Raw genomic sequence first — 25,054 nt, forward strand, 5'->3', positions numbered from 1 at the left:
GAAATACGGAGAGCATGCCTGAAGATGTGGTACCAATTACGTGCTTGCCCAACAAGATCGGAACACATGCCCATCAATGTACTGGGGGAAACAAATCGGGCGCGGAAGAATCGATTGATGGTATCATGGTCGGTATCTTTCGGTATTGGCAATGCATTCGATGACTGGCTGGTTGTGCCTGGGGGTTCGAGGATCTTTCTAGAATATACCATGATACGATAATATCCCATGTGTTGGTGTATGCACAAAGGGTGATTAAGGGTGGGGCAGCTAAAGGTACAGCAAGGACCTACAGGAAGGACGAGGACGCCTTATGTGTGACGACCCAATACCATAGCCAACCATCAAAATCAAAGGTTTGGTATACGCATTCCCATGATCAACGAGTGTTTCAATTGCTAAACAGCAATGGGGAGTGTTGGTCACATCCACATCGTTTCATCAGCACATTACGTAACAAGGCCTGCATTCGCTCGCTTTTCGCTCCCTATTCTCTTGCGAAGAATCATTCTCTCGTCACACTGGGTATCACAGGTACTCTTCACTAAATCATACCTCCGGAATATAATTGCCATGCCAATGATAGCACACTCGTTATATCATTACACCGATACACGTGTCAAGAACATTTCACAACGCGCAGCTGAATTGTCCTCCTCGCATGTTCTGTTTGGAGTGTTGGCGTTAGCCCCTGAATTCCACTCTCACATCATCCAAGTCCAAGTGGTTAAGCCCGAGAGAAGAACAGAAAGGTAACTAAGATGCAAGGACATTATGCCCAATTCTACCTTTCAGGGCAAGATTTGCCACCTAAAGAGGCACGGTTAGTTCCGGTTGTGCAACCAATGGAATACCTATAAAGTTACATGGCACTCCTGCATTATGACATACATATATACCACACACTCTGATATCTCCTGAATGTCCTTGATACTGTATTGTGATATCATACTCAGAGCAGATCTCAGCATACTTATCAATTCTTATATCTCGAATCAATTCGTCGCCTAATTAAATCCAACGTTGCTCGTTATCAAATACTTTTCATCTAGAAGCGTCACTCTCGTATTTGTTCAATTATTCTTGTGGGATTCAAATACTCAAGTAAATAAGAAAACAAGGCTTAATCAAAATCATTAAATACACCATGGTGAAATCATCAATCTCATCCTCATATTCATCTACACCGTCATCATCTTCCTCGTCAGCATATAAAGTAGGACCTTCAAAACCATCCTCCTCAACCTCATCTTCAAGGTAAGTCATCCAAATCATTTCTCTCTCTCTCCCATCAAGATCAGCATTAACACGCTTTCCAGCGCCCACCCTCCCTCCTACAAAATTCTCTCCACCCTAATCTTCCCAAACACCCCTCAAAAACATCACACAGTTGGCCGGGGCACACCTGGCAACGGCATCACTCCCTGGATGAACAGTGGTGATCTACGAATTCTAGGGGGACGAAGAGGAAAATTGGATCAAGTGGATCCGGAGAGTTTGACAAGTTTTTGTTGATCTTGCAGCAAGTGAATTATTCATCGCGATGCGGAAAGAAGATCGTGGGAGATGAGTAGGTGGACCATGGGGAGGAGCACAAAGTTAAAAGAAGGGAAAGTTACGATTGTATGAATTTTACGAGCAACAACCTGGAGTTATGCAAATGGGAAGGAAAGGAAAGGAAAGGAAAAGAAAAGAAAGATGGAAAAGTGTTTATTTTTTTGGTGCATCACATTATTTGGAAGGGCGTTCTATGACCTAGCTTGAAGCTTCGCATTATCAGGTTTAGGTTTGTGGGTTACTTTAGGATAGAGAGTATGTTCCATAGCATATTCTCACGTTTGGATTTGGATCGACGTTTTGGATGGATGGGTTAGCGAGGAGTTTGGAAATTGGGATGTATTTCTATGCTTCAAACAATTAATGATAAGGATACCCCGAGACTATTCGAATTCATTAAACGATTTCTATATGTGAGAGAGGCGCTTTGAATTTGTTTGCAAGCCCAATCACAATATTCAAATTGTCTGAGACAAGGAAATCTTACATTAACTTTGCCGATCGGTATACCATGGCGAGAAGTAATATCAGATCAGACATGCAACAAAATCTGCAACCCGGCCTCTGAATTGCCACGAGATCTATCGATATGCAACAAAATCACTGAAATTATATTTAGAAAAATGGGGCACTGTCATGGCATGGAATAAGATATGCAACAAAAAATATGCTAATGATCGATCGGTTATGTATGCTCCGCCACGAGGATACCTCACCGCTACAACAAAACAAACACAGGTTTGAATCAGACACTAACTTCTAACTACCTGGGTACCTAGGTCTAGATTTCAATTTTGGTAGTTTGTAATGCGATGGTGAGAACTAGATATGCAATAAAACCCAATGTAGTAAAGTACTATTACAACACGTGTTTACACCGTGGCAAGGTCTCAGATATGCAACAAAATGTGAAGATGTTGCGTTGGTTGGATTGGATTCGGTCTGCTAGGTTTAAATGCCCCCATGGCGACGAAGAGATGTGCAACAAAAGAGGTGAATACAAGGGATAGGAATGTTTAAACGCTAAAAATAGGGGGGAATCCTGCCACGGGGGATTGCAGATGTGCAACAGGACTTTGAAGGGTTGGGTTTGGGTATAGCTTTTGCACTACGAGGTCTGAGAAGATGAGATCCCGCCACCGGGGATTGCAGACGTGCAACAAATGAGCTAAATGCAAGATGCGGGAGGAGATCGGGAGCTAAAATAAACGCTATTTCCCGCCACGGGGGATTGCAGATGTGCAACAAATACCTGTTAGGTCTGAGGAGTCTACTAGTTAGTTCTACGATAGTGGTATGGGATGTAGTGACGTAGCAAGATGTGCAACGAAAACCCAAATATAATCTATAGAGTTATCCCCCCCCATATCTACATTTAGAATCGAGTAGTCTCCGGTTCCACCGTAGCGATATTGAGATATGCAACAAAAGCAGTATATATTCATTCCACATAGCAAGCTATCAGCTACACCCTAGAACTTCAATATCCGATCTTGATCCATCGGATCCAGGCAATATTCAATCTCATCATAGTACAAGATGATATATGGAATAGAAGTCCAACATGATATCCCACCGCACGAGAGGTTCAGATGTGCAGCCCATCGCCAGATATTCAAGAACTGGTCTTGATTTGATGGGTTCCGCCATGGTCCAATTTTAGACATACAACGAGAGCTAGATATTGTTTTTATTTTCCAATGTCTAACGTGAATATCCATGACTTCCAATTCCAGCATGGAAAACGACGAGATATGCAATAAAATCCTGTCGAGTCAGAACCTGATATTCCACCATGGGATATTGGAAGTTCTTTGACAAGTTAAACAAATCTAAATCTAGGGACCAGTTCCACACAGCAACATTGATATACGACAAAATTCCCAAGATCGAAAGAGAATCTCATATTCCGTCGCGGAGAATCTTCAGATGTGCAACAAGCCGTCTATTCGAGATCTAGGACTACGTTGAAGTACTTTCTAATCATACCATGGAACAGTATCAGATATGCAACAAGAATCTCCAAAAGGTCAATATTCCACCATGGAATGGAATGGAATCAGATATGCAACAAAAGTCCAGAAATAGTCCACGGCCTGTCACGGAAGGTTGCAGATTTGCATTGATCCATAAATTTGGAGTGGCAGGCTCTACACAGTGGAAAATTAGACACATAAATAAGTAACCCCTATAATCGTAGGACATCGAGATATGCAACAAACGAGCATCCGTATTCGAAGACCGTACAATAAAAGCCCCCGAGCCCACGTTTACCGCCACAGAAGGATTTCAGATGTGCAACAGAACTAATTCTCCTTTCGGATATTCCAGAACAACGAGAAGGAGATATACAATTACCCCTCGCCCCGTCGTAGAAAAGTGTTAGATATGCAACAAAAATCCCAAAATGATCAATATCCATCCCATCATGGAATGGAATGGAATCAGATATGTAACAAAAGTGCAAACCTAATCCACTTCCCACCACGACGAATCACATCTGATCTGGTTATGATCTAACATACCACGGCGGAAAACAAGTAGACTTTTGACCTCCATCGCGACACGAATCCCCGGACATCAACAGGTTCTGAGATGCCATCATGGGATTAGAGGGAACACGCAACCAAAGTCCAAAAAACAAACTATGCTCCACAGCGAAAGACTTAGATATGCAACAAAGGGTCAAGAAATAACACAACCTAATTCCACGATAGAAGATTTCAGACATGTAATAAAGCGTGATCGAGGAGTCCCGCCACGGGAACCTCGGGGACCAGCGAAATACCACCGGGGGGATAGACTGAGGTAGAACGAAAAAACCAAATTTGGTTTATGCCCGGTCGTGGGAAATTATGAGATACGCAATAAAACAAAACCAAAGTACCTACTGACTACTAATCTTCCACTGCGACAGAATTTCAGATGTGCAACAGAAGGAAAGGTGTAGATTCAGGTTCAGGTTTTGGTTTAGGTCCTGGTATATACTTGGTTGTAAGTTTTCAAAACTATTTTTGGAAGATTTCAGGAAGCTTTAGCGAGTCGCGTGTCGCATCTTGCGACAATCTTCGCTCGTCTTCTGTTCTATGCCCATCTCTTTCAACTGTATCGTCCGTACCCCCTTTCTCAAAACTCTCTATACATAATAACTTCCCTCCCATCTACCCCACAACCCTCTCCATAAACAAACACCTAGCCGTCCATACCCTCCCCTCCTCATCCTTTTCAGGCCACATCCCATCCTTCATCCCCACAACCCTATACCCCCTCCTAGCATACCAATCCTGTCTCTCCACCGGCTGCTTGTTTATTTTCAGCGCCACATTCCGTTCTTCCTTCCCCGGATATTCATTCGCTATAACTTCTAGCAATAATTTTTTCGCAGAAATCGGGGGTGAAGAGGCAAGTGTCTCGATTGTATCCATAGTTGCGCGACCTAGACCTAAGCTACGCATGGCGCCGGAAATGTAGAGACCAGATATTTTGTAGGTGGAGGAGGGAGAGGAGGAGATGGGAGAGGACGGTTGGACTTCGAGGGCTATGTGACCGATGGGGAGGAAGGAGTGGGGTGGTGAGGGAAGGGTACGAGGGAGTGCGTTGAATGTTGTTGCTGAATCGATTAATGGTTCTGATTCCAAGGGGAATTGCGTTGTGTGGAGCTTATGAAGATCATCGCGAGCGACGGTGGTAATTGGTAAAACCTTAGAGCATGTTAGATTTAATGTAATAATCGGAACAGAGAGATACGTACGATCCATTGAAGAGTAATAGCGCCCTGTCTCTGTTTTTCTCGCCATGATTCTACATATTCTGAGTTCCAGGTACAGGCTACTCGTTGATTGAATAATCTCTCGACATGGGATGGAGATTCTGGATCCCAAGGAATGAGGTCGACTTTTGCGAATTTGGGGGACGGGGAGGAGGGGGTGATGGAGGGTATGGCCATTATTGTGTACTATGAATGGGCAATGGAAAAGAAGGAGGAGAACAAGAATAGCGATTCAAAGAGGAATTCGTAACTTAACTATACTATCTTACTCTATCTTACCTTGACTACCTACTTAAGACATTATGAAATGACTCATAGATTGTTTATAGTTGTTATCTAGTGATAATGAGGATTTGACTTCCACATATGATAATCCGCATATCTCCTAGAATATGCGAGATTGAAATGTGACATCGAGAGAATGGGGGAAGTGTCTCTTGGCTTTGATGAACGAGATCTAACCGTAAGCATATCGGCAAGTCAGATGTCCAATTGCATCTTGGTCATTGTTACTGGATCTGTAGACCCGGGGAGGATACTCAATCAAGACCTACCTATAGTAGCAGTAATTTTGATCGAGCCATCAGAAATTGAGGAAGGAAGTCAATGAACGTGGAAAGCTAGTTGTCGTGATGTCAAGTGTAGGGTGTGCGTGAAGTGAAGGTTCACATTTGATGTCGCCGATTTTAAGTGGGTCAGATTAGAGATCAATGATTGGTTGTGCTTCCACCAATTTAAGACGAACTATTTTCCAGAAATTCCGAAGAAGATGCGGACAAGAGGTTGGGTGTTTGATATTCAGGAGAGAAAAATAAACGTTTTGAGTCACGATGAATCAATTGAATACTTGACTTTATATGGATATCAAGACTATTCGTGAAATAAATGTAATTCTTGCCAGAGTACTGTGTGCATACAAACGTGCGACTCAATGGCTCATATCTTCAATTGAAGTGACGTGAAGTCTATCTAGATAGGTCTTTTTCCGAAACCAGTATCATCTGGGTGCAATTCTGCCTCCCAAGCCCAATTTCCGAAACGCCATCGCTATGTAAATGTAAAAGCAAATCTTCAATCATAGTTCCATAAACAAAAGGTATCCCCCGATGAAGAATGAGAAGAGTATTCCCTCCACATCGTCTATAACCAGACCAAGTTCCCAACTGCGACCACTCCAATCATAGCCCACATCCATTCCCAACTCTTCCACATCCCCAAACCTAGAGTACTAGCACCGCTTTTGGAATCACTACTGGAATCACTACTGGAATCACTACTGGCGGTTAAAACACTCGTACTGACGTTTGTCCTTCCGGTAGTTTCCCCATAAATTCCATTCATGATATCCGCGGTGTCAATACTAGGTCCTACGTTGAAGAAATCTACCAGGATAAAAGTTGGTTTGATGCCCCACTCGCTCTTGCATTGCTCTGCCTGAGTTCCCAGTGCACCTGTTGTGTCGGTAGCGGCGGAGTTGGTTGTAGTGATGTTGCTTACATCTGGGATTGTGATACCAAATGATTGGGCTGTGTCGGCGAAATGATTGATGAGACCCATATAATTAGATGAGACAGCGGCGGAGGCAGAATCGACGCTGCTAGGACGTTGGAGAGTACAATTGAAGGCGCCCAGAGACAGAACCCCATAGTAGGTTTCGAATACGTATCTAAATTCTGGAAGGAGATATGAATATGTGGAATCATAGTCAATGCTTGCGATGAAAGTAATCAATCTCGTATTGGCAGTGATGAGGGTTTGAAGTGTTGGCCAAGTGGCGATTGGTGCGGTGGTAGAAGTAGGGGTATATCCGTAAGTATCGATACCGGAAGATGAGAAGACGGATCCGAAGGTAGCGGCTGATTTGTCGTCGGAGTTAACAAGGATCAAAGTGACAACTTCGTTAGTATTGGCATCCATCCATGTTTTAATTTCCTTAAGAAACGACTCAAGACTACCACCGTCGAGGAGTAAACAATCTGTGTGACATAGTTCTAAAGTTCCGTTCGAGTTATGAACCTGTGCTTGAAGCAATCTAATACCGGCAGATAGAGCAACAGTAGCATTGTAGAATTGATTCCCTGATGTTGAATACCCGGTCGTCGAGTCTCGAAGGAATGCAACGTCGTGGGCACCCATATGTGTTATGTTGTTATAGTTTCGACTACAGAGTTCTGGCGAGTTATTACAGGCGGTTGTGCTTGTTGATACTGCTGCTTCAGCGACTGATACGGAACTAGCTGATGTTGCAACTGCAACAGATATCGACGACGATGATGATTCTTGACCTCCATATCCTCCATATCCTCCACCACCATTTTGAGGCATGGCCTGCGAAGAGCTAACCAAAGAAAGAATTGCCGCTGCGGCAAATGCAAACGACCGCATATTTAATGGAGTAAGGGGTTTCCACGAGAATGAGATAAAATCCTTCGTTCGAAAGAGTGGTAAAGCTAAAAACGTGTTGCTTCTGAAGAAATCTGACAAAGAAAACACCACAAGTGCTCAACAACAGATATATGAGAAAATTCAAACACCCAAAAATAAAAAAATCTTGGAAAGAAAGAAAGAGGCTTCAAAAGTATGGAGAACTTTTGATCAAAGTAAATAGATTACCCATATATGAAAACTGTGGAATACGTTACGGCTCGCCTCATTCTACTGCGCCTCGTTGCCTCTTTTAATCAATTCTCTTGAGATTGTCGTAAGCCAACAACATTACGAGTCTTGGAAAAGTGGACCTCATCCGTATTTGAGTAAGATTTAGAAAGGAGAACTTCTAATCAATACTTCTAGATCTGCATGAAACGATGGAAAAGTCCCGGTTTGAGGATGATATAGGATGTCACACCGGGTGATGCTTGTTCAAGTCAAATCGTTTATACTGACGTTTGAGGTTGGTGAGAGAGCGAGGATCGTTGCATGTCAAAAAAAAATTGGCTGGAAAGATACGAAAATCTTCCTAGAGCTGTTTCTATTTTTATCCTTAATTGAGGCGTTGAGAAATCAATGCATTGACCCAAAAAAGTGTAATCGGTACAGTCGGCGTCGCGGAAGATGACGAGGACAACTGATTAAATTGACCAATGTAAGCTTTCTCTATCACGCAACAATGGAGAATGATCTTCAAGAGTTGCAACTTGCAGCTGGGCCTTGAGCTGGACCTGCCACCAGCCCACCTGCCAAAGTAATCAAGTGGGTGAAGTTGTAGTTGAAGAAGGCTGAAGATGTTGATCTTATGCCATCTGCAGCCATATGTAAGCCCTAGCCACCAGGAATACCCCTTTCCCGAAAAGACCTAGTTTAGTAAATAGTAGGTAGGTAAGCAGACAAGAAACTATCACCATGGACAAAGATCAATGTGCCAGCCAGTATCAAATATTACTAATCTTTTGTCGTATATCAGACCTTCCAAATGAAAGCTCTACGAGTCTGCCTCGTCCACACATCTCGATTCTCAACCATATCGAAATCTATAAGAGATTAGAGAATTTCCCATCTTCTCCACTCTATTCCGAGTCTACCGGATTCAAACCAAAGATCAGACCAGGCAATCCACAATTCATCAAACAACATCCGCTCCACGCTTCTCCTCCAGATTATTCGAGGTTCGACAATTTGGTTCTTTCGCGGGGTGAGGAGGCATTATGTGAAATATGTACGAAGTAACGAATGATCCTGTTGGATGGTTGATTACCTGAAAGCGACATTAATCTGGATGATTCGAAAATGATTCATTGGCAAGCCGAATGGAGAAATGGATGAAACTCGTGTATGCTGCCCACCCTGGCACAAGTTTAGTAGGGACGACCATGATATAAGGTTGGGATCGTCCACCAACGGCTGTCATTTCAAGTGAAATAAACTTTACCCCCTATCACGTGCGATGTGAACGACGAAATATCTCTTATGGGCGGGCCAATGTCGATTCGTTATCTTCCTGATCTTCTCTCTTACATATCCAAGTACTAAAAACATACCACAGTGTCATGTTTTAGGCAGTCATGTCATTGAAAACATTGTGTTTTGATGTAAAAACACTGTTGAGATACACAGCTACACAGATACATACTACATAGTTCTCGTGTTTATTGAAGCCTTAAATTTCTCCCGCTTTATATTTGGCTGTATGTGAGTGTAGCGCAGTACACAGTTCTCGTTGAGATCCTACACAGTGCTTTCTCGTGTTTCTCATCCACAATTGATATGCTTCATTGGATTTTCGCAATAGTCATATATATTTGCATATGTTTGAGTGCTAACTAGGTCTTTCTGGATATTTCTACAGTCTTCAGGGTTTAGGATTGGCTTGAACTTTGATAGGGAGGATGGAGGTGACGGGCTTGGGAGGGAGGAGGGGGAGGGGTTAACAGGAGAGGGAGAAGTTGAGAGAGAGCCGAGCAACGGAGAGTGAGGTAGAAAAAGAACACAGAGATACATAATAAGAAGAAGAAAATGAACAGAAATTTGCTGCAAAGATGATGTAATGAAATAATATCTGTATAACACTACTATTCTGAATATCACTTCCCCAGAGCAATTGATCAGCCATTATGTCTTAGACAAAAAGACCCTTCAAAATCTCTACAACCTATGAGGAAATATTCCAACCTATGCTCTAAATCTATCTTCGTGTGAAAAGTCTGCAATATAAGTTCCAATTTACAAATATAAATCTGTAACATACCAAGAAAAAGCCAAACAAAAACCCAACCATCTGCATCTGTTGATGCTTCAAGAATCAAGCTTGAAGGAATAGCGGGGTCGTCGCTTTAAAAAATAATCAAATAAATAACATACCCCGCATCACGTGCCAATTGCTCATCTCTCACTTCGACTTCGAATTCCCAACATCTCATCAGCACTCCGTTCCGTCCCATATCACCACCAACAAGAAATCTCACATCCATTCCGAAAACTCCAAGTATTCCCAATCTCCCAAGTCCGATACCGAAACCCAGATTCCCCTTCCATCAACACAAAATCCAAAAACAACAATGGCCTCTTCGTCTTCCGAAAGCGGCGCAATCGATTATGCCAATCTTCCTACACCTCCCAGAGCTGTTGCGGATTTTTGTTTGATTCCCGTATTTCCCCTTTCAATTCAATTCCTCCTCTTCTTATTCCCTCCCCTTCTCTCTCTTGCCCAGCTATCAAGCTAACAGATCACAGATCGGTACACCCACAGCTTCGGTATCGAAAGAAGTAGCCGCGGTCCAGCGATTGATGAAGGCTAGTGGATTGAGTTATAGTATGCATTCTGCTGGTACGACTGTTGGTATGTATTCTATTCTTCAGATCCTTGCAATATGTCAAGTTTTCGATCTCGAGATGATGGGATACCGGAATTTCGAGACGAAATCATCGTGATTGGAAGGGGCGCTTTGAAAGGTTTCGTGAAATGAAGCTTTTTGGTTATGGAAGTTTTGCAAGTGCAAGCGCGAGTGGAATTATACTACATAGAGAGAGATCACAGTAGAAGAAATCACACTTTTGACTCACAAACAATACAATAAAATACTAACTACTCACCCCTCATGTAGAAGGTACCTGGGACGAAGTAATGCGCCTGATAGGTCAAGCCCACACACTCGTCCATCAAAACGGTGTTTTACGTGTTCAGACTGATATTAGAGCCGGTACGCGGACAGATAAGGAACAGCATTTTGCAGAGAAGGTTACGAAGGTTGAGAGTTTGCTTGCTGGGGAGGAAGATGGTGGGAAGTAGAAGAGGGGAAAGGGGGTTGGATGGAGAGGTTGAAGAATGAATGATAAGCGAAGGGATTTGAGAGTTGCAGAGTTGAGAATACCTGAATCGTATTAAGGACTTGAAGAAAAGCACAGCGAATACCTAGCAATGAATGATGAATTGCAATATACTTGGTTCGTGAGTGCTACAGGTTAGAGAAACGAGGGTCGAAGTTAAAAAGCGTGAAGAATATTCGTAATGTGTGTGAAAATGATAAAACGATAGAACGCACGGTTTTGATCAAGGGTGCATATAAAATTGTGCTTTCTATGTCTTCAAACCAAAAACATGGTGTCTATATCATGAAAAATATATTTTGGTACTTTCTACTTGACTTAGGATATCGTATTGCTACTTTCGTTATACTTAGCAACCAAGTAGTGTTTTTTTGGCGCAGTGTATCTGCTAGGTAGCATGACTGGGCTGATGGTAATTATTCGAATTATATCAAAAATTTGATGGACATCTTTCAAGTGTGCTGAGATATTCAATGAACATACTCCGTAGTCGATCTTGACATTCAGGATATTGCTCCGTCTTCATTGTCCATCTGTCCTCATTTGGCCTTCACTGCACCAATCGTGGTTTGAATAGAATTAATTTTCGTCTCCAAAAACTCCGCCTTCTTCGCCTCATTCAGCCAAGGTATTTCGATTTCCCCCACACAATCTCGGATCAAATCAACCAAAGCCTTAGAATTTGGAGCATCGTCTAGGATTCCAAGGAACGAAACTCTTGGTAGACCGAGTGCTATTGCTATCCGAGTTTCGGACCCTTTAGGTAGTTGTACTAATCTTGTGGGTGGTTTGGCAGGGTATGCTTTTGAGGCTGTATTAAGGAGTTGGGGAAGATGGGAGTTGAAAATTGGGTGCTGATTGGAGCGGGCGACGAATATGGCTGAGAAATGAGCATGGGGTGAGCTTTGAGTACTGGAGTCGACATCGTTAGATTGGGGCCGAGTTTCTGGTCCGGTGTTGAGACTTTCTTTAGTCTCGAGGCCTCTTTTGGATGATTCTTCTAGCATCCGATGGATACTATTAAGGCCTGTGATGATGTAGGAAGATATTTCAGGCGATGAAGGAATATCTGAGGGCCTCTCATTTTCTGACTTCAGGTCTCTTCTCTTGCGCTTCTTGCTCCGCTTTCCTTTGGAAGGAGTAATGTGATTGGAACGATATGCACCAATTGGGGACAGTAAACTACAAAAATGATTAGCCTTGTAATCATTATTAGCTTGGCATTGATTTCGAAGAATTCTTGGATAAATACTGCAGAACTCTCTGCAATCATGTCCTCACTGGGCAATTTCAAGGAGAAGAGTGACGTCAAGAAGAATCTCCTTGTAGCGTAAATCAATGACTGAAAGAGAATTTCAAGTTCTTGTGCGTCAGATTATTTACACACCCGCATAGAAGTTCCACAATGGTTTCTTGATCTTTAAAAGATACTTGTGGCCTAAAATTTCAGATTAATATTGCTCCATTACAAACATGTGCATAGCAGATAGCATGTAGCATTGAATGTTTACTAACCAATTAGCTGATGTAAATGGAGTATCCAATTCATAGATGGTTTTGGTTTTTCTGTAATCCATTTTTGCTTTCTCTTTCTCGGAGTGGAAACAATAACAGAGATAGATGGCTGTTTTGAAGGGTGAATATACGAGATGAAATGTGAAGATTGAGATTTTCTATGGGAGTATTCAGTTTGATTGATTTCAACTTATTGAATCATGTGATATGTGTGTTTGTATGGTGATGCCGATTGATACTTGTAGTGTAGTATATAATACATGATCAATATGTGATGCAGATGTTCAAAACCCAATGGAGGATTTGATGCATCGGTAGACCAGATAAAACAAACGTACTAGCTCCCACTAAACACAATCGGGCTTAGCAGCTGCACAGAATTCTGCTTCTCTAGTGATGCATATATACCTCAGGCTGCAATTTCTGTGTTTGGCGCGTGAACTTTGTCACCTTGAACTCTCAAAGCCTTGCCACTTTTACATTCTGTCTCTAGGCAGTCTCATCCCATGCCATTTTCATGCAGATTGATGGCAGTACTCCGTGCCGCTTTAATGCACACGCCAACAGTTATGGTGGGGCGACGAAGCTCTATGACACTTATTCCTACCTAGTGGTGAACTTTTGATAAGAGTTATGACTAGGTGCTAGGTAAATCATCATCATCCAAAACCCTTCTATCACAATCATTCCCAAAATTAATTCACACAAAAAAACTTCTTCTAATATTTCAATTCCAGCTTCCTTCTCTTTTCTCTATATGGCAAAAGGATATTGATTTTGCTATGAATAAGGAAAAGAAGACAGGTCTCCTTTGATACTTATTCACTTCACTTCAACGCAATACAATAAATACATCGAGTTACCTTACTTTTTACCTTACCTTACCTTAGTTCCAGGTACTTTTCCAATCCGATTTTGTTGATTGCAACTACGTAACTACCTACCTCTCTCTTACTTCTCCTCCCACTGCACATACACTCACTACACACACACAACAATCTTTTTTCCTTCTACTTACCACCCTCCTCTCCAACAGATTTCTATCGGGAAAACTTTAATAAATGGTAGCTTTCGATACTACATCCTAATCGCATAATCAATCTACTTCAACCTCTTAATTCTTGTCCTACGAACCTACCCCTCTCATTCCGTCATACGGCTGCACCCAAAAGGTCAATTCTTCAATCTCATCCCCAAATTCACCAGCCTCAACCTCGTGCGGGGAATGTCAATTCAATAAAATATAATCACCCATGCGATTTTCTTAGAGGTTCGTGGTGTGAATTTTAACGAAAGGTTTCTGCTGCTACAGCTTCTGCTGTCCTGGACAGCTTCTATCCCATTCATTCAATTTCTCAACCTTACCAAATGGACCAAGATTCAGTAGAGTCGTCGCCAGAACGTGCGGTCTCACCAGAGCCTTGTTCGACACATCCACTTCCATTTGATGATAGCGAACAGCATTCTGCAAGAAAGCGACAAAAGACTTCCAGAAGTGGTTCGAGAAGTAGGTCGGTCGATACAACTAAAGCTTTAGATATTCTACCCGATTCGATGTCTTCGCATAAAGATAATATAGATGGTCACCATCACCCTCTCCCACCAAGCACTCCAACGCGTCCTACCACGGCGCATTCTCAAGCTGGTCCAACATCCAGTCAAGTTACAATCAATCTGCGAACTCCTCAACATCGTTTAGAATCGCCTTCCCCCACCTCGCCTTCTCCTATGAGTCAATCAAATATACAAAATACAATGGAGGACGAAGTTACCAGAATCAGTATTGAATCCGAGAGTGATGTTCTATCAACTGTGCCAGCTTCAGTTATTGAAACCCCCTCTTCCTCTCCTTCCGCGGCAGGAAGCCCAGAGGTTGAACTCGTTCCTATCAGTTCTGATGATCCTGAGAGAAGTCCAACCCTTGCTATCATCAATGAGGAGGAAGTATTTCCCGATCCTCTAAGTCACTTCCCTTACCAACGTCGCGGGGAGAATCTACTCATGGCACTCAGAAGGGTTACAAACATTTTGCAATATGGTAAGGAATTCTGCGCAACCGAAAGATGTAGAATGTATCTAACATTGAGTGTAGAGCCTATTGACACCGAGGATATATTTATTCGACTTCGAAACTGGATAGATGATTTCTTGCGCTCCGCCAATTCAGATAGTCGCTTGCATGGCGCATTCACCAGATATAGAGACTTTTGGTTTGCATTCTCAGACTTGATACTTGCATTGCATTTTCGAAGGTTAGCAGTACTTTCAGATACAAAAGTCGTTCCAAGCTAATTCGTGATAGTGTTCGTTTTGGACCTTTCATGTATAGAGTAAATGCACAATCCAAATCTCTAACCCAGTTCCTGTACCGATACGCCAAACTCACAGGGAGATTCCTCGCAATGGACGTCAAAACCTTAACATATGATGCGGATCAAACGTCGGAGCTCGTATCACCGCAATTTCTTCGCACTTATGCTCAACTACAGAAGTTCGATACAGAGTTAAGTCACATCGGAAGAAGTGTGGAAACATGTTTCAATTGGAAGTGGGACGAAGATACTGCTGAGTTTCAAGCTTACTTCGAGGAGGGTGGTGGATCCATGATTCTCCTGACCAAATATGTCGAAGGCCAGTTGCGACTTATCCCAAATTATCCAAGACTATTTGAGAATTTGACAGATCCGACAAGATTGGTGGAGAGAATGAGTGCTGTTGCTTCAGCTACGACTAAGAGACAGGCCCCACCTGATGTCCATGACGACGCTATACGAAAGTTGGCCATTGGATACGAATATTTTAATATCATGTCGTCAGGACTGGATTCTATCATCGAGAAAAATGTTACCTTTCTGACTCCTGACGCTGCAACTACACATCTAACTTGTCTCTCGTATATATTGTGGGTCGCATCATACGCCATTCCTCAAATAGCGAGTGCTCGATTTGAAAGTCAGAAAATGATGAGTCCCGGTATTTCAGACGCACACTATTCTAAGGTCGTTGCAGTCGACTGGAAGGTTTCCGTCCTTCAAAAGCTCATTACATCAAGTCAGATGCAACTTCGGGTGATCGGTGTAACAACTCTCTGTGTGGACCTCGTGAGTCTCTTTGGTTCTCATCGACCAAAAGAAGGAAAAGAAGCGAACTCCAGCAATATCGCAATTCTATCCTACTTTGCGAGGTTCTTGTTGCAACATAAGCTAATCGACTACATTGTTGGTATTGGGTCTCACCCCGAGATCATTAATGAAAGTCACAATATTGTTGGCTTTTTAGTAGTAACAAAAACCTACCAAGATGAGCATACCGATACTATCTGGCAAACTGTTACGACGAGCCAGGACCCAAGAGTTGTGGAAGCCATTCTAAAAATGGTTAAGAAAATTTTCCATCTATACGACTTTCCACAATGCCTATATATCTGTCAGAAAGTTTCTGCCCTCCCAATACAGGCGTTCACTGTTGCAATGAGAGATTTTTGCGAAAGCCTGTTCAGAGAACTTGCACACAAGTTGGGCCCTAGGGACCTCGACATTTCTCCCTATGAAATTTGCGTCCGTTTGATTCGTCAATCTTCGATCACTAGCGATGATTGCCCAAACGGCTATCCTGAAATTCAGAACTTTGCAGCCAGCAACCTGCGTGAATTGCTGGTTCACGGACCCGGTCCGGAGGCACGTAATGGGATCTACTTGAGTTGTATCAAAGACATCTCCGAACAATCGGTTACCGCTCCTGGCAGTATATGTGTCATCAGTGCATTACTTCATCAAAGTTTGATGCCAGATCTTCAAGCATTGACCACCCAGCATGGCCTCACAAGATTGATGGTTGCCGAACTTGAATCTAATATAGCTGGGCATCGCTCTCTTGCCTATGACAGTCCTGCTAATATTGCTCGTCGCGAGATCATACTACAAATCATATTGATGGATCCCGACACTATCAACGCCGAGTTGGGCACACGACTTTGGAACTTGTTAGTAGGATCTCAGTCAAATGACGCCGCCGATCGCCTAGCAGGCTGGCAAATCCTGAATAAGGCCTTCCAAAAAGCAAAGTTTTCCAATAGATACCTTGTCATTTGTTTTCAGAGCTATCTGCCAAAACTGGAACCCGCGTACTTCTCGGATGGTACTTTGCTATTCGTGAAGAGTGGAGTTTATTTCTGGCTAGACGAACAAGACAAGGAGTCTCAAGAAAATGAGGATATCAAGCTAAACCTATCATTCGATTCTTTCGCCATAGAGCAGTTGTGGCGTATAATCGAGAGCGCACCTCAAGGAACAGTCTATGAAATGGCCATCCAAGAGCTTGTCAGTGTTTATGTGGGTCCCTTCGTCCGAAGTCTACCTCTGATCAAAGCACGGGAGTTGCATTTAGCATTTCTGACACGATGCTTGGATAAACTAGCAAATGCTGCACGTCAATTAAAGACTTCTAGTACAGTTGAAGCCAGTGGAGATGACGAAGATATGGTCATAGTAACCCCGGAATCTCAAATTAAAGAACAGGAATTACTTTTCACTCGATCACTTGCAGCTTTGCGGACATTTCTCGCGGCTTATTCCAGCACCGCACACTTTGCCACTCCAAAGTTGCGCTCTGCTATCAAGATACCATCAGTTACCGCACATGGCACTTCGCTCACAATCTTCTATCAAGCATTCGATGAGACCACATCATCTATTAAGAAACTCACCATAGGCGCGGATGAAGATGCTGCTACATTAGTTGCAAAGTTGCAAAAGGAAACCGATTTCACTTCTTGCAGAGTGTTTTACGGTGGAAAGGAGCTCAAACATGAGGAAGCCGAATTATGTAAGTCCGTGCAAGAACTCAATCTAAATGGGCTTGTTCTTGTCAAGCGACGTGATGAGACAGATCCTCTATTGCCGAGCAACAAAGGTCCTTTAGAATTGGAGATTACAAGGAAGTTTGATCAGATCTGGAGTTATCTTGGTATGCAAGAAAACTTGGCGGAGAAGGTACGTGTTAATACAGATCTCACGAGCTGTAGTAGTTATTAATCTTACTTTCAGATATACTCATTCCTCATTCAGTTTCCTGTCTATGACAGAATTCTGCAGGATCTTAGCAATTCTATCGTTCCCTATACCGAGATATTTCCACTAGGACAACCTTACAAAGCTCTTTATAGCCTGTATGGATTGAAGCAATATATTTCTACTCAGTCTTCGAAGGTATGCATTTCATGAACATTCAAAAGGTATTCAACTAACTCGCGAAGGGATCTGTCGATAACGTTGTGTTTGATCGAGCAATGACTTTACTAGTAGCTGCGATATCAGATCCAAGATTCCTCGACAGTGGTGCGCTGCAAGCAATTAAAGAAAATCTAACTATGCATTTCATCAGCAGTTTCACATCACTCCTTAAAGGTATTGGTAATCCATCCCATATAGAACTTATCAACTAATTTTTCATAGACCCTGCTCTGCCCCAATCATCGACAGATCTCATTGACAACAAGCTTTTGGACCGTCTCCTGGACTTGCTATATACTTCTAAACTAGTCACCACTACAGATACGTCAGTTCATCTAATATGGACTTGTATTGAGGCTTTGCTTGAGGTTGCCTCTCAAAATTCTGCTTTGTGGAGCAAATTTGTCAGCCATTTGAATAGCAGTACACTTCTTCAAGATCTTCTCTTGGAGGACTTCCGCCCATTCGTCAGGAAAGCCATTTCAAAACACATTGCGAGCAAATGTACCTTCAACTCCAATCCGGCTCATGTTTCACCCTCGGAAGTTTCCTATACATTGTGGCCGATAATAGCCCGATTGATTCCCAAGGCTGTTCAGAGACCTGAACAGTGTGAGGAGACTTTTTCACTTGCACTGACGATATTCAAGAGACTGTTAGAAACACCGATCGATTTAGATCTCAATGCAGTTGCGCAGGAGTGGGGTAATCTCCTTCTAGCTCACGACAACTACGAAGACGTCGGGGTACCCGAAGCCGCTGATATGATCACACGGGGCTTAGTCGATCTTTTGCATCATGCTGTAATCACCATGAAGCAATCCGAACAAAAGCTATCCTGCGAAGCTCTAGGGGCTCAACTTTTCAAAAGACATCTATTTCCCAGTATTTCAACCGACAACGATATTGGAAGTGATGGACTTATTGCTCAAAAAATACCACTGATAAATTCCAAAACGCGGAGTACACTGTGTGAGACTGTATTTGCTCTAGTCAAAGACGATATCATTCTCTACAGAGAAATATTGCAAATATGTGCAGAGGTTGCACCTTATGACAGCGAAAGAAACAGCAACCCTTACCTTCTTGATATGCCGCCTATATTTGAAAGATCGAAGGCTGTAAGATCTTCGACTGGTTATGTTGGCCTCAGAAATCTTTCTAATACGTGCTACCTCAACTCTCTGGTCACGCAACTTTTTATGAACATATCATTCAGAGAATTCATTCTCAATTTACCTATCCCTGCTCCAGGGTCACAAAAGCTACTCTTTGAAACGCAACAATTGTTTGCTTACATGCAAAACAGTGTCCTACGATGTGTCGAGCCAGCCAATTTTGCTGCATCCATTACAACTTTCGATGAACTTGAGATTGACGTCCATGTCCAAATGGATGTTGACGAATTCTACAACCTCATCATCGATCGTTTCGAACGTGAGCCTTTGAACGATGATGACAAACGTAAAGTTCGATCATTCTATGGTGGTAAGTTAGTGCAGCAAATCAAGTCCAAAGAATGCCCCCATATCTCAGAGAGGTTAGAAGACTTCTCCGCTATTCAATGCGATATCAAGGGCAAACAATCTCTCGAAGAAAGTTTGCAAGCTTATGTCGAAGGCGAGGCTATGGAAGGGGACAACAAGTACAAATGTGGGACTTGCGATCGTCATGTTGACGCAGTGAAGCGAGCGTGTCTTACTGACGTGCCGGATAACTTGATCTTCCATTTGAAAAGATTCGATTTCAACCTCCGCACACTTGCACGTAATAAGATAAATGACTACTTCACATTTCCGCCATCAATCGATATGCGACCTTACAAGGTTGAGTATCTCATGAACGAATCGGGCGAGGTCGAAGAGGACATGTTTGAGCTTGTTGGTGTTCTTGTCCACTCTGGAACAGCAGAATCCGGACATTACTACTCTTACATCCGAGAGCGACCACAAGTTGATGGCAAAGTCAATTGGATGGAGTTCAACGATGACTCGGTCACGTCTTGGGATCCAGTTTTTATGGAGGGATCCTGCTTTGGTGGTCTTGACTATGGGACTGTTGACGACGTTCCATTCGAAAAGAACTACAGTGCCTACATGTTGTTCTACCAACGTCGCTCTACATTGATCGCTGCAAACGATCAATTTGTCAAGGAGAAGAATGAAACCCCATCGACTGCAGCTCTTGAAGCTCTACAGGCAGGCCACGCAGCCATGGACAACAAGCCTGTGATGCGACATCCATTGAAGGTAGCTATCAAGCCCCGACAAGCGAACCAGATAACTCTGGAAAACGAGCATTGTCTGCGTAAATACTGTCTTTACGACCCTGCACATGTTATTTTCATTCGAGATCTGTTTGAAAATACTAGGCATCTGAATGAGACTCTGAACAATGGGAAATGCTCGGAGCTGCATGAAGTTGAAAATAAAGCCATGTGGGTTGCAATGTATCATTTGGACCAAGTCGTCGGGCGTATGAAAGATGTCCCAGATATCGGAACATACGCAAACATCTTACGAGCACAATGCCAACATTGCGGAGAGTGCAGTCGAGACTTTCTCGATTACCTTTGTAAATGCACAGATTCTTTCCGTTTCTTACTTTTGAGATGCCCTGAAGCCGTGGTACGTTCAGAAGTAAGTACTGCAGTCCTCGGAGCAATGGTAACGGTTAAGAATGTGATTAAATATGCATATGGTTTGGGTAATAATGGAGACATTCGTGCCGAGGATCCAAATTTACTTCATGCGGTGGTTGCCGCCTTGATTCGACTATATGAAAACTTTCATAACAACATAAGAGCTTGGCCTGAATACTTCGGTTTGCTCGCCAGCATTGCCAACCTCGGGAACCATGAGGCAGCAGTTCTCCTGGACTCTGGATTTCTCATGAAGGCTATCGATATCATCTGTGCGGATACTGCAGATAATAATTCTCAATTAACACGAATGCTTCAAGCGATTGCGAAGAGAAACTTAGTACAAAGACCAGTCTCGTATGATAGCGTCATTGACCTTCTATCTCGACTTATCTCAACTTGCGACCCAATGGCTCCTGAGTTTGATCAAGCCGACTCTCGATTCAAGCTATCCTTTGGTGATCATGCATTGCCATTCTCATGGGATGAAAGAAACCGAATCAATTACCATTGGACGAGGACTAATGCCCACATCCTCACCGAAAAGCTCCTGATGATTAATCAGAACCAGCACGCGACGAAATCAATTATCGCCACACTGCTACACTTTCCAGCCTCAGAAACTTTTGATCTTGACCAATACATGTATTGTGCAATTACTCACGGTATTAGAAGAAACAGTCAATCAGGATGGGGCCCATTTCTGAGAGCCGCAATATTATATTGCGAGCATTCAGAAAATCCAAAAGCGATTCATGACACGGCTCTTCATGTTGCCAGAAATGCTAACCACATCGAGAATAATGATGGATCAGAATATCTCCAATTCTTCAAAGACCTCCTTAATTTGCAAAGCAACATGAATGACATTTCTCAAGAGGAAATCACAAGAATTTGCCTCCATTCGGCTCGTCATTGGGTCCCTGCACTTCTTACTCATTACGAAAGCAATGTCAGATCTGATACCGAAGATTTCCTTGGAGAGTGGATTTTCAATTCGGGTACTGAATTGGACCCCGCAGACGAAACAGACCTGACGACATTCAGGATTCAAGAGACTCAAGCATTGGGTAACGCATGCTTAGAATATCTTCATGAAGTCTATATACGACAGCGGGTGCAAGCAGTTACAACAGTTCTGGTTAACATCGAGAATGTTACTAATCTTTGCTTTCCTTACTTTCAACCTGGACCAGAAGCCGACCGTTACAAACAAAACATGGATTGTGAGTCAATACCATCTTCATCGATTATAAAAATGACTAACAAATTTTAGATCTTTGGAGTAGCTTGAGGAGATTCATGGTCGATGAAGAAGATGATGCTTCTCGTAAGATATCCTAGCCTTCTTTTTAAAGAGTTTACTAATTGTTAATAGCATGGGATAATTCCGAAGATGATTATGCATCTGATGATCCCATGGATCCCATAACCGAAGTCGAGCCTATAGATAGTGAGTTGGAGGCACAACTCTAATCTTGCCATTCGAACGACTTCTTTGTGATAATACTACCTTCAATTTACTTCTTTCTTCCTTCTTTTGATTACAGGCTCGTGAAGCTTTCAAATTCTTCAGTTTACAATGGCGTATCGGGTGTTATTAAACGATGGGATCAAATAGTGGCTGAACGAATCGAATATTGATTGCGATAAGTTATACAACAGGCGTTATATCTGGCGCACGATTTTCGGGATCCTGCAACTTAGCGACACTGGGATAGGCTTTTACTACTTTTGATGAAATGCAATCGGTTAAACTAGGTTTGGTTATGAACAATGGGAATTGGGAATGGAAATGGGTTGGGCTGGTATTGGCCTGGATTAGAGTAAATGGAGTTGGTACATTGGGCGGGATAAATCACTCATGAGATTTTTATGTTTTCTTTCTGTGATTTTAGCTTCCCTTTATCTTATGGATGGCAAGATGGAGAGATGGATGGATGATTAGATGATGGATGGCGTTATGAGTCTATCGAACATGAATATTAGGACGAATGAATTTGTGCGAAGTGGAAGATGAAGGAGGATATGATAGGCAAAAGGGAATTATGGTGATGGTGTGTGAATATACTCGGTTTAGCTGAGCGATGAAGAAGGGAAGGAAATGAAGTGCTTACAGACAAAATGATATTGTGCTTTGAGGATGCGATAGATATTATTGGTCAATATTTAATTGCACTTCTCAATTGTGTGTTGGTGTTTTGAAGTGATCTATAAATGTATTTGAAATGGCTGGGCTTATTGCAATCATATGGAGGGTTGCAACTATGACAGGCGATGAAGTAAATGGTTATCTTTCTTGATTGTTTAGGATTGAATGAAATGGTGAAAAAGTAGATATCGAGATGATCTAAATGATAGGGGAAAGGAGGGAAGATGAGGCTACGACTATTGCGAGTGTAATAATCCCCTGACGTCTCTCTTTATCGAGGTAAATTTGAGATGGGAGACATCATATGCGTAAGAATATATTCCTCTCATGTCGGAGAAACGTATAGATTGCAAAGTGGATATGTCCGTACGATACAATATTCAATAGCGTCGATGGCCATGGTAGAAATCAAAATTCTACAAAATACAGTATTTTGTCATCTACTGAGTTTTGGCTGTCTAGCTTGTGGGGAAGTTCATTTGGAGAATGGAAGCTGGAAGAGTGAAGAATATCTAGGTAGAGCTAGAGCTATTCTTGTAACGTTGGAACTAAGTTCAAGATGCTAGTGTGTGTTGGGGGAGATTCTTCGTTCAAATGGTCATGACTAGACTTTATTTTTGGTATTTGATTATAATTTCAATCGATTCTTTGGAAATGGAAAGTTTATATACATAGCTATACGTGCGTAGACACAGTGAGATCAAGTGAGATCCGCTAAATCCCGTTTCTTCACATCAGATATTGTGAACTTAAGAAGACGTAGAACAAAGTGTCTCTCTCTCTCGGAGCAACTGAGATTTCGATCGGAAAACATGATAGATGCTACCAGTACTTTCCTCACAATTGATAAACATATCTTAGAAATATTCATCCGGTCTCCGTGATTGGAGTAGGTTTCAACCCCTCTAGTTCAGTCTTTATTTTCTTCTTTTCGACAGGGTCTAAAAAAACGTAGCGCGCTTGTGCATCCTTATTGACGACGATGACGATGACGATGATAGTGTACAATGATACATAGCGAAAAACATGGTAGTTCTGAAATCGAATTACTTTGTTGAGAATTTCGTATTCATACTTATGTATGGATTATGAAGAGGTGCACGCGAAGAGTTGCACTATCAAATCTTTTGCTGTATTCTATAATTATCGGATCGTTATAGTTTCTATATTACTATACTAATGTAATCAATCCTGCTTAGAGCGATCTGATATATCTAATTTCAGACACCTGTTTCCAGATCTACTATTTGCATTATTTAATTAGAGATACGGTTGTCGAGTTATCTGTCGCATCTATGCATTAATCTTTTGGTTGTAGAGAATATGAAAATCCTGGCAGGAAGAGTACTCAGGGAAGATGATTTGCGTAGTTCTAGGCTTCATGGAGGTAAGTGCACCGAGTTGATAATGCGGAGGTATTTGTGTATAGTTACGATTTAATCGGCTTGGCTAAAGTGAACTAGGGTTTTGAGACTTTGCTATTTATGTAAGAGATTTGCTCACAGGTCGATAGGCATCTTAATGCTATTTCTTTGCTTCATAAAATCAATGTCATGTTCTATAATGAACCTCCTACTCATCAAGTGAAGAGATTGATGCAACATTCTCAATGAATTTGTCCCATTTGAATAATAGAGGACAATACGTGGTTTGACACATATCACCGATCCCCCATAACTATTTAAATAGTTTCTAGAAGTCTCGGAATTAATACTCAGATGTGTATGATCGCACTTCCTAGACAGAGAATTTTCCTCAAGTCGTTGAGTGATCTGACTTAAAAACTCCGAGGTGATGAAATCTAATCTGTTCATGTTCCAAAGAGGAGATCTTGTAGTTATTAATTACGGCGAAGATCAATTTGAGATTTATGCCGAATTAGACAGAAGCATTGTTCAAAGACAATTAAGAGCGGTTGTCTTACCTATCAAAACCCATTAAAGTACTCCTATTACAGTCATTATATTCTCTGGCGCAGAGAAGCGCTATTAACCGAGAAAGAATCAAGATCGCAGAAATAGAGGAGTCCGGATGTGTGGTCCGATGCCAGCTTTCTTACCTTTACAATACACTTTCAAATATCCGGTGTATCATCAGCCTATCATTATAACTTAAAAGAACTTCCCTATTATCCAAAGACCTCCAAATATACTAAGACTCGCTTGGGCCTTCCTCATGGGTACATATGAGAAGAGGGATCTTACTATATGCTATAAGCTCTTGCCGAACTTGCAGATTATCAGAGAGTAATCGGTCTGATTTAATACTTCGCTAAAGTCGATTTCAGCGATGTAGGAATCATCGAGTTAAAGTTATACACCCGTCGGTAAAGATTTTATCGTCCAGGAATTGGCCTCAGATCAACCCGATCTGGGAATTTCACCTCAAAGAGACAGAGGCCAAATACTTATCTAGCAACGCATAAG

At 42.2% G+C, this 25,054-nt stretch overlaps 6 protein-coding genes across 6 annotated transcripts; 3 read left to right on the forward strand and 3 right to left on the reverse strand.

Annotated features, from left to right (window-relative positions):
* Positions 1 to 1,147: 1,147 nt before the first annotated feature.
* Positions 1,148 to 1,515, forward strand: EAF02_001237 (uncharacterized protein; the record flags this gene model as incomplete). Its single annotated transcript, XM_038897285.1, has 2 exons — positions 1,148 to 1,257; positions 1,320 to 1,515. The coding sequence occupies 2 exons, from the start codon at positions 1,148 to 1,150 to the stop codon at positions 1,513 to 1,515; spliced, it is 306 nt and encodes a 101-aa protein (XP_038764144.1).
* Positions 1,516 to 4,718: 3,203 nt separating this feature from the next.
* EAF02_001238 (uncharacterized protein) lies at positions 4,719 to 5,960 on the reverse strand (the record flags this gene model as incomplete). Its single annotated transcript, XM_038897286.1, has 2 exons — positions 5,309 to 5,960; positions 4,719 to 5,258 (listed from the first exon to the last, which is right to left on the reverse strand). The coding sequence occupies exons 1-2, from the start codon at positions 5,501 to 5,503 to the stop codon at positions 4,719 to 4,721; spliced, it is 735 nt and encodes a 244-aa protein (XP_038764145.1). The 5' UTR covers positions 5,504 to 5,960.
* Positions 5,961 to 6,466: 506 nt separating this feature from the next.
* On the reverse strand, positions 6,467 to 7,711 carry EAF02_001239 (uncharacterized protein; the record flags this gene model as incomplete). The annotated part of the gene is made up of 1 exon (XM_038897287.1): positions 6,467 to 7,711. One exon carries the CDS (start codon positions 7,709 to 7,711, stop codon positions 6,467 to 6,469), a length of 1,245 nt encoding a protein of 414 aa, XP_038764146.1.
* A 2,609-nt stretch (positions 7,712 to 10,320) lies between these two features.
* Positions 10,321 to 11,298, forward strand: EAF02_001240 (uncharacterized protein; the record flags this gene model as incomplete). The annotated part of the gene is made up of 3 exons (XM_038897288.1): positions 10,321 to 10,410; positions 10,496 to 10,601; positions 10,867 to 11,298. 3 exons carry the CDS (start codon positions 10,321 to 10,323, stop codon positions 11,049 to 11,051), a joined length of 381 nt encoding a protein of 126 aa, XP_038764147.1. The 3' UTR covers positions 11,052 to 11,298.
* A 31-nt stretch (positions 11,299 to 11,329) lies between these two features.
* On the reverse strand, positions 11,330 to 12,868 carry EAF02_001241 (uncharacterized protein). Its single transcript, XM_038897289.1, has 3 exons — positions 12,605 to 12,868; positions 12,477 to 12,527; positions 11,330 to 12,271 (listed from the first exon to the last, which is right to left on the reverse strand). Exons 1-3 carry the CDS (start codon positions 12,664 to 12,666, stop codon positions 11,629 to 11,631), a joined length of 756 nt encoding a protein of 251 aa, XP_038764148.1. The 5' UTR covers positions 12,667 to 12,868; the 3' UTR covers positions 11,330 to 11,628.
* A 1,104-nt stretch (positions 12,869 to 13,972) lies between these two features.
* On the forward strand, positions 13,973 to 21,952 carry EAF02_001242 (uncharacterized protein; the record flags this gene model as incomplete). The annotated part of the gene is made up of 8 exons (XM_038897290.1): positions 13,973 to 14,642; positions 14,697 to 14,856; positions 14,907 to 17,595; positions 17,650 to 17,811; positions 17,859 to 18,009; positions 18,058 to 21,702; positions 21,753 to 21,806; positions 21,855 to 21,952. The coding sequence occupies 8 exons, from the start codon at positions 13,973 to 13,975 to the stop codon at positions 21,950 to 21,952; spliced, it is 7,629 nt and encodes a 2,542-aa protein (XP_038764149.1).
* Between the last annotated feature and the right edge of the window lie 3,102 nt (positions 21,953 to 25,054).

Source organism: Botrytis sinoallii (genome assembly GCF_014898435.1).
Source record: "Botrytis sinoallii strain Bc 23 chromosome Unknown BSIN_001, whole genome shotgun sequence".
Classification (NCBI taxonomy): domain Eukaryota; kingdom Fungi; phylum Ascomycota; class Leotiomycetes; order Helotiales; family Sclerotiniaceae; genus Botrytis; species Botrytis sinoallii.

Bases quoted from the DNA above. Each gene is read 5' to 3' on its own strand.
- EAF02_001241 (XM_038897289.1), bottom strand. From the start codon at position 12,666: ATGGATTACAGAAAAACCAAAACCATCTATGAATTGGATACTCCATTT. The intron at 12,528-12,604 runs GTTAGTAAACAT...CTGAAATTTTAG, and splicing joins CCATTTACATCAGCTAATTG to GCCACAAGTATCTTTTAAAG. The intron at 12,272-12,476 runs GTGTGTAAATAA...TCATTTTTGTAG, and splicing joins ATTGTGGAACTTCTATGCGG to TTTACTGTCCCCAATTGGTG.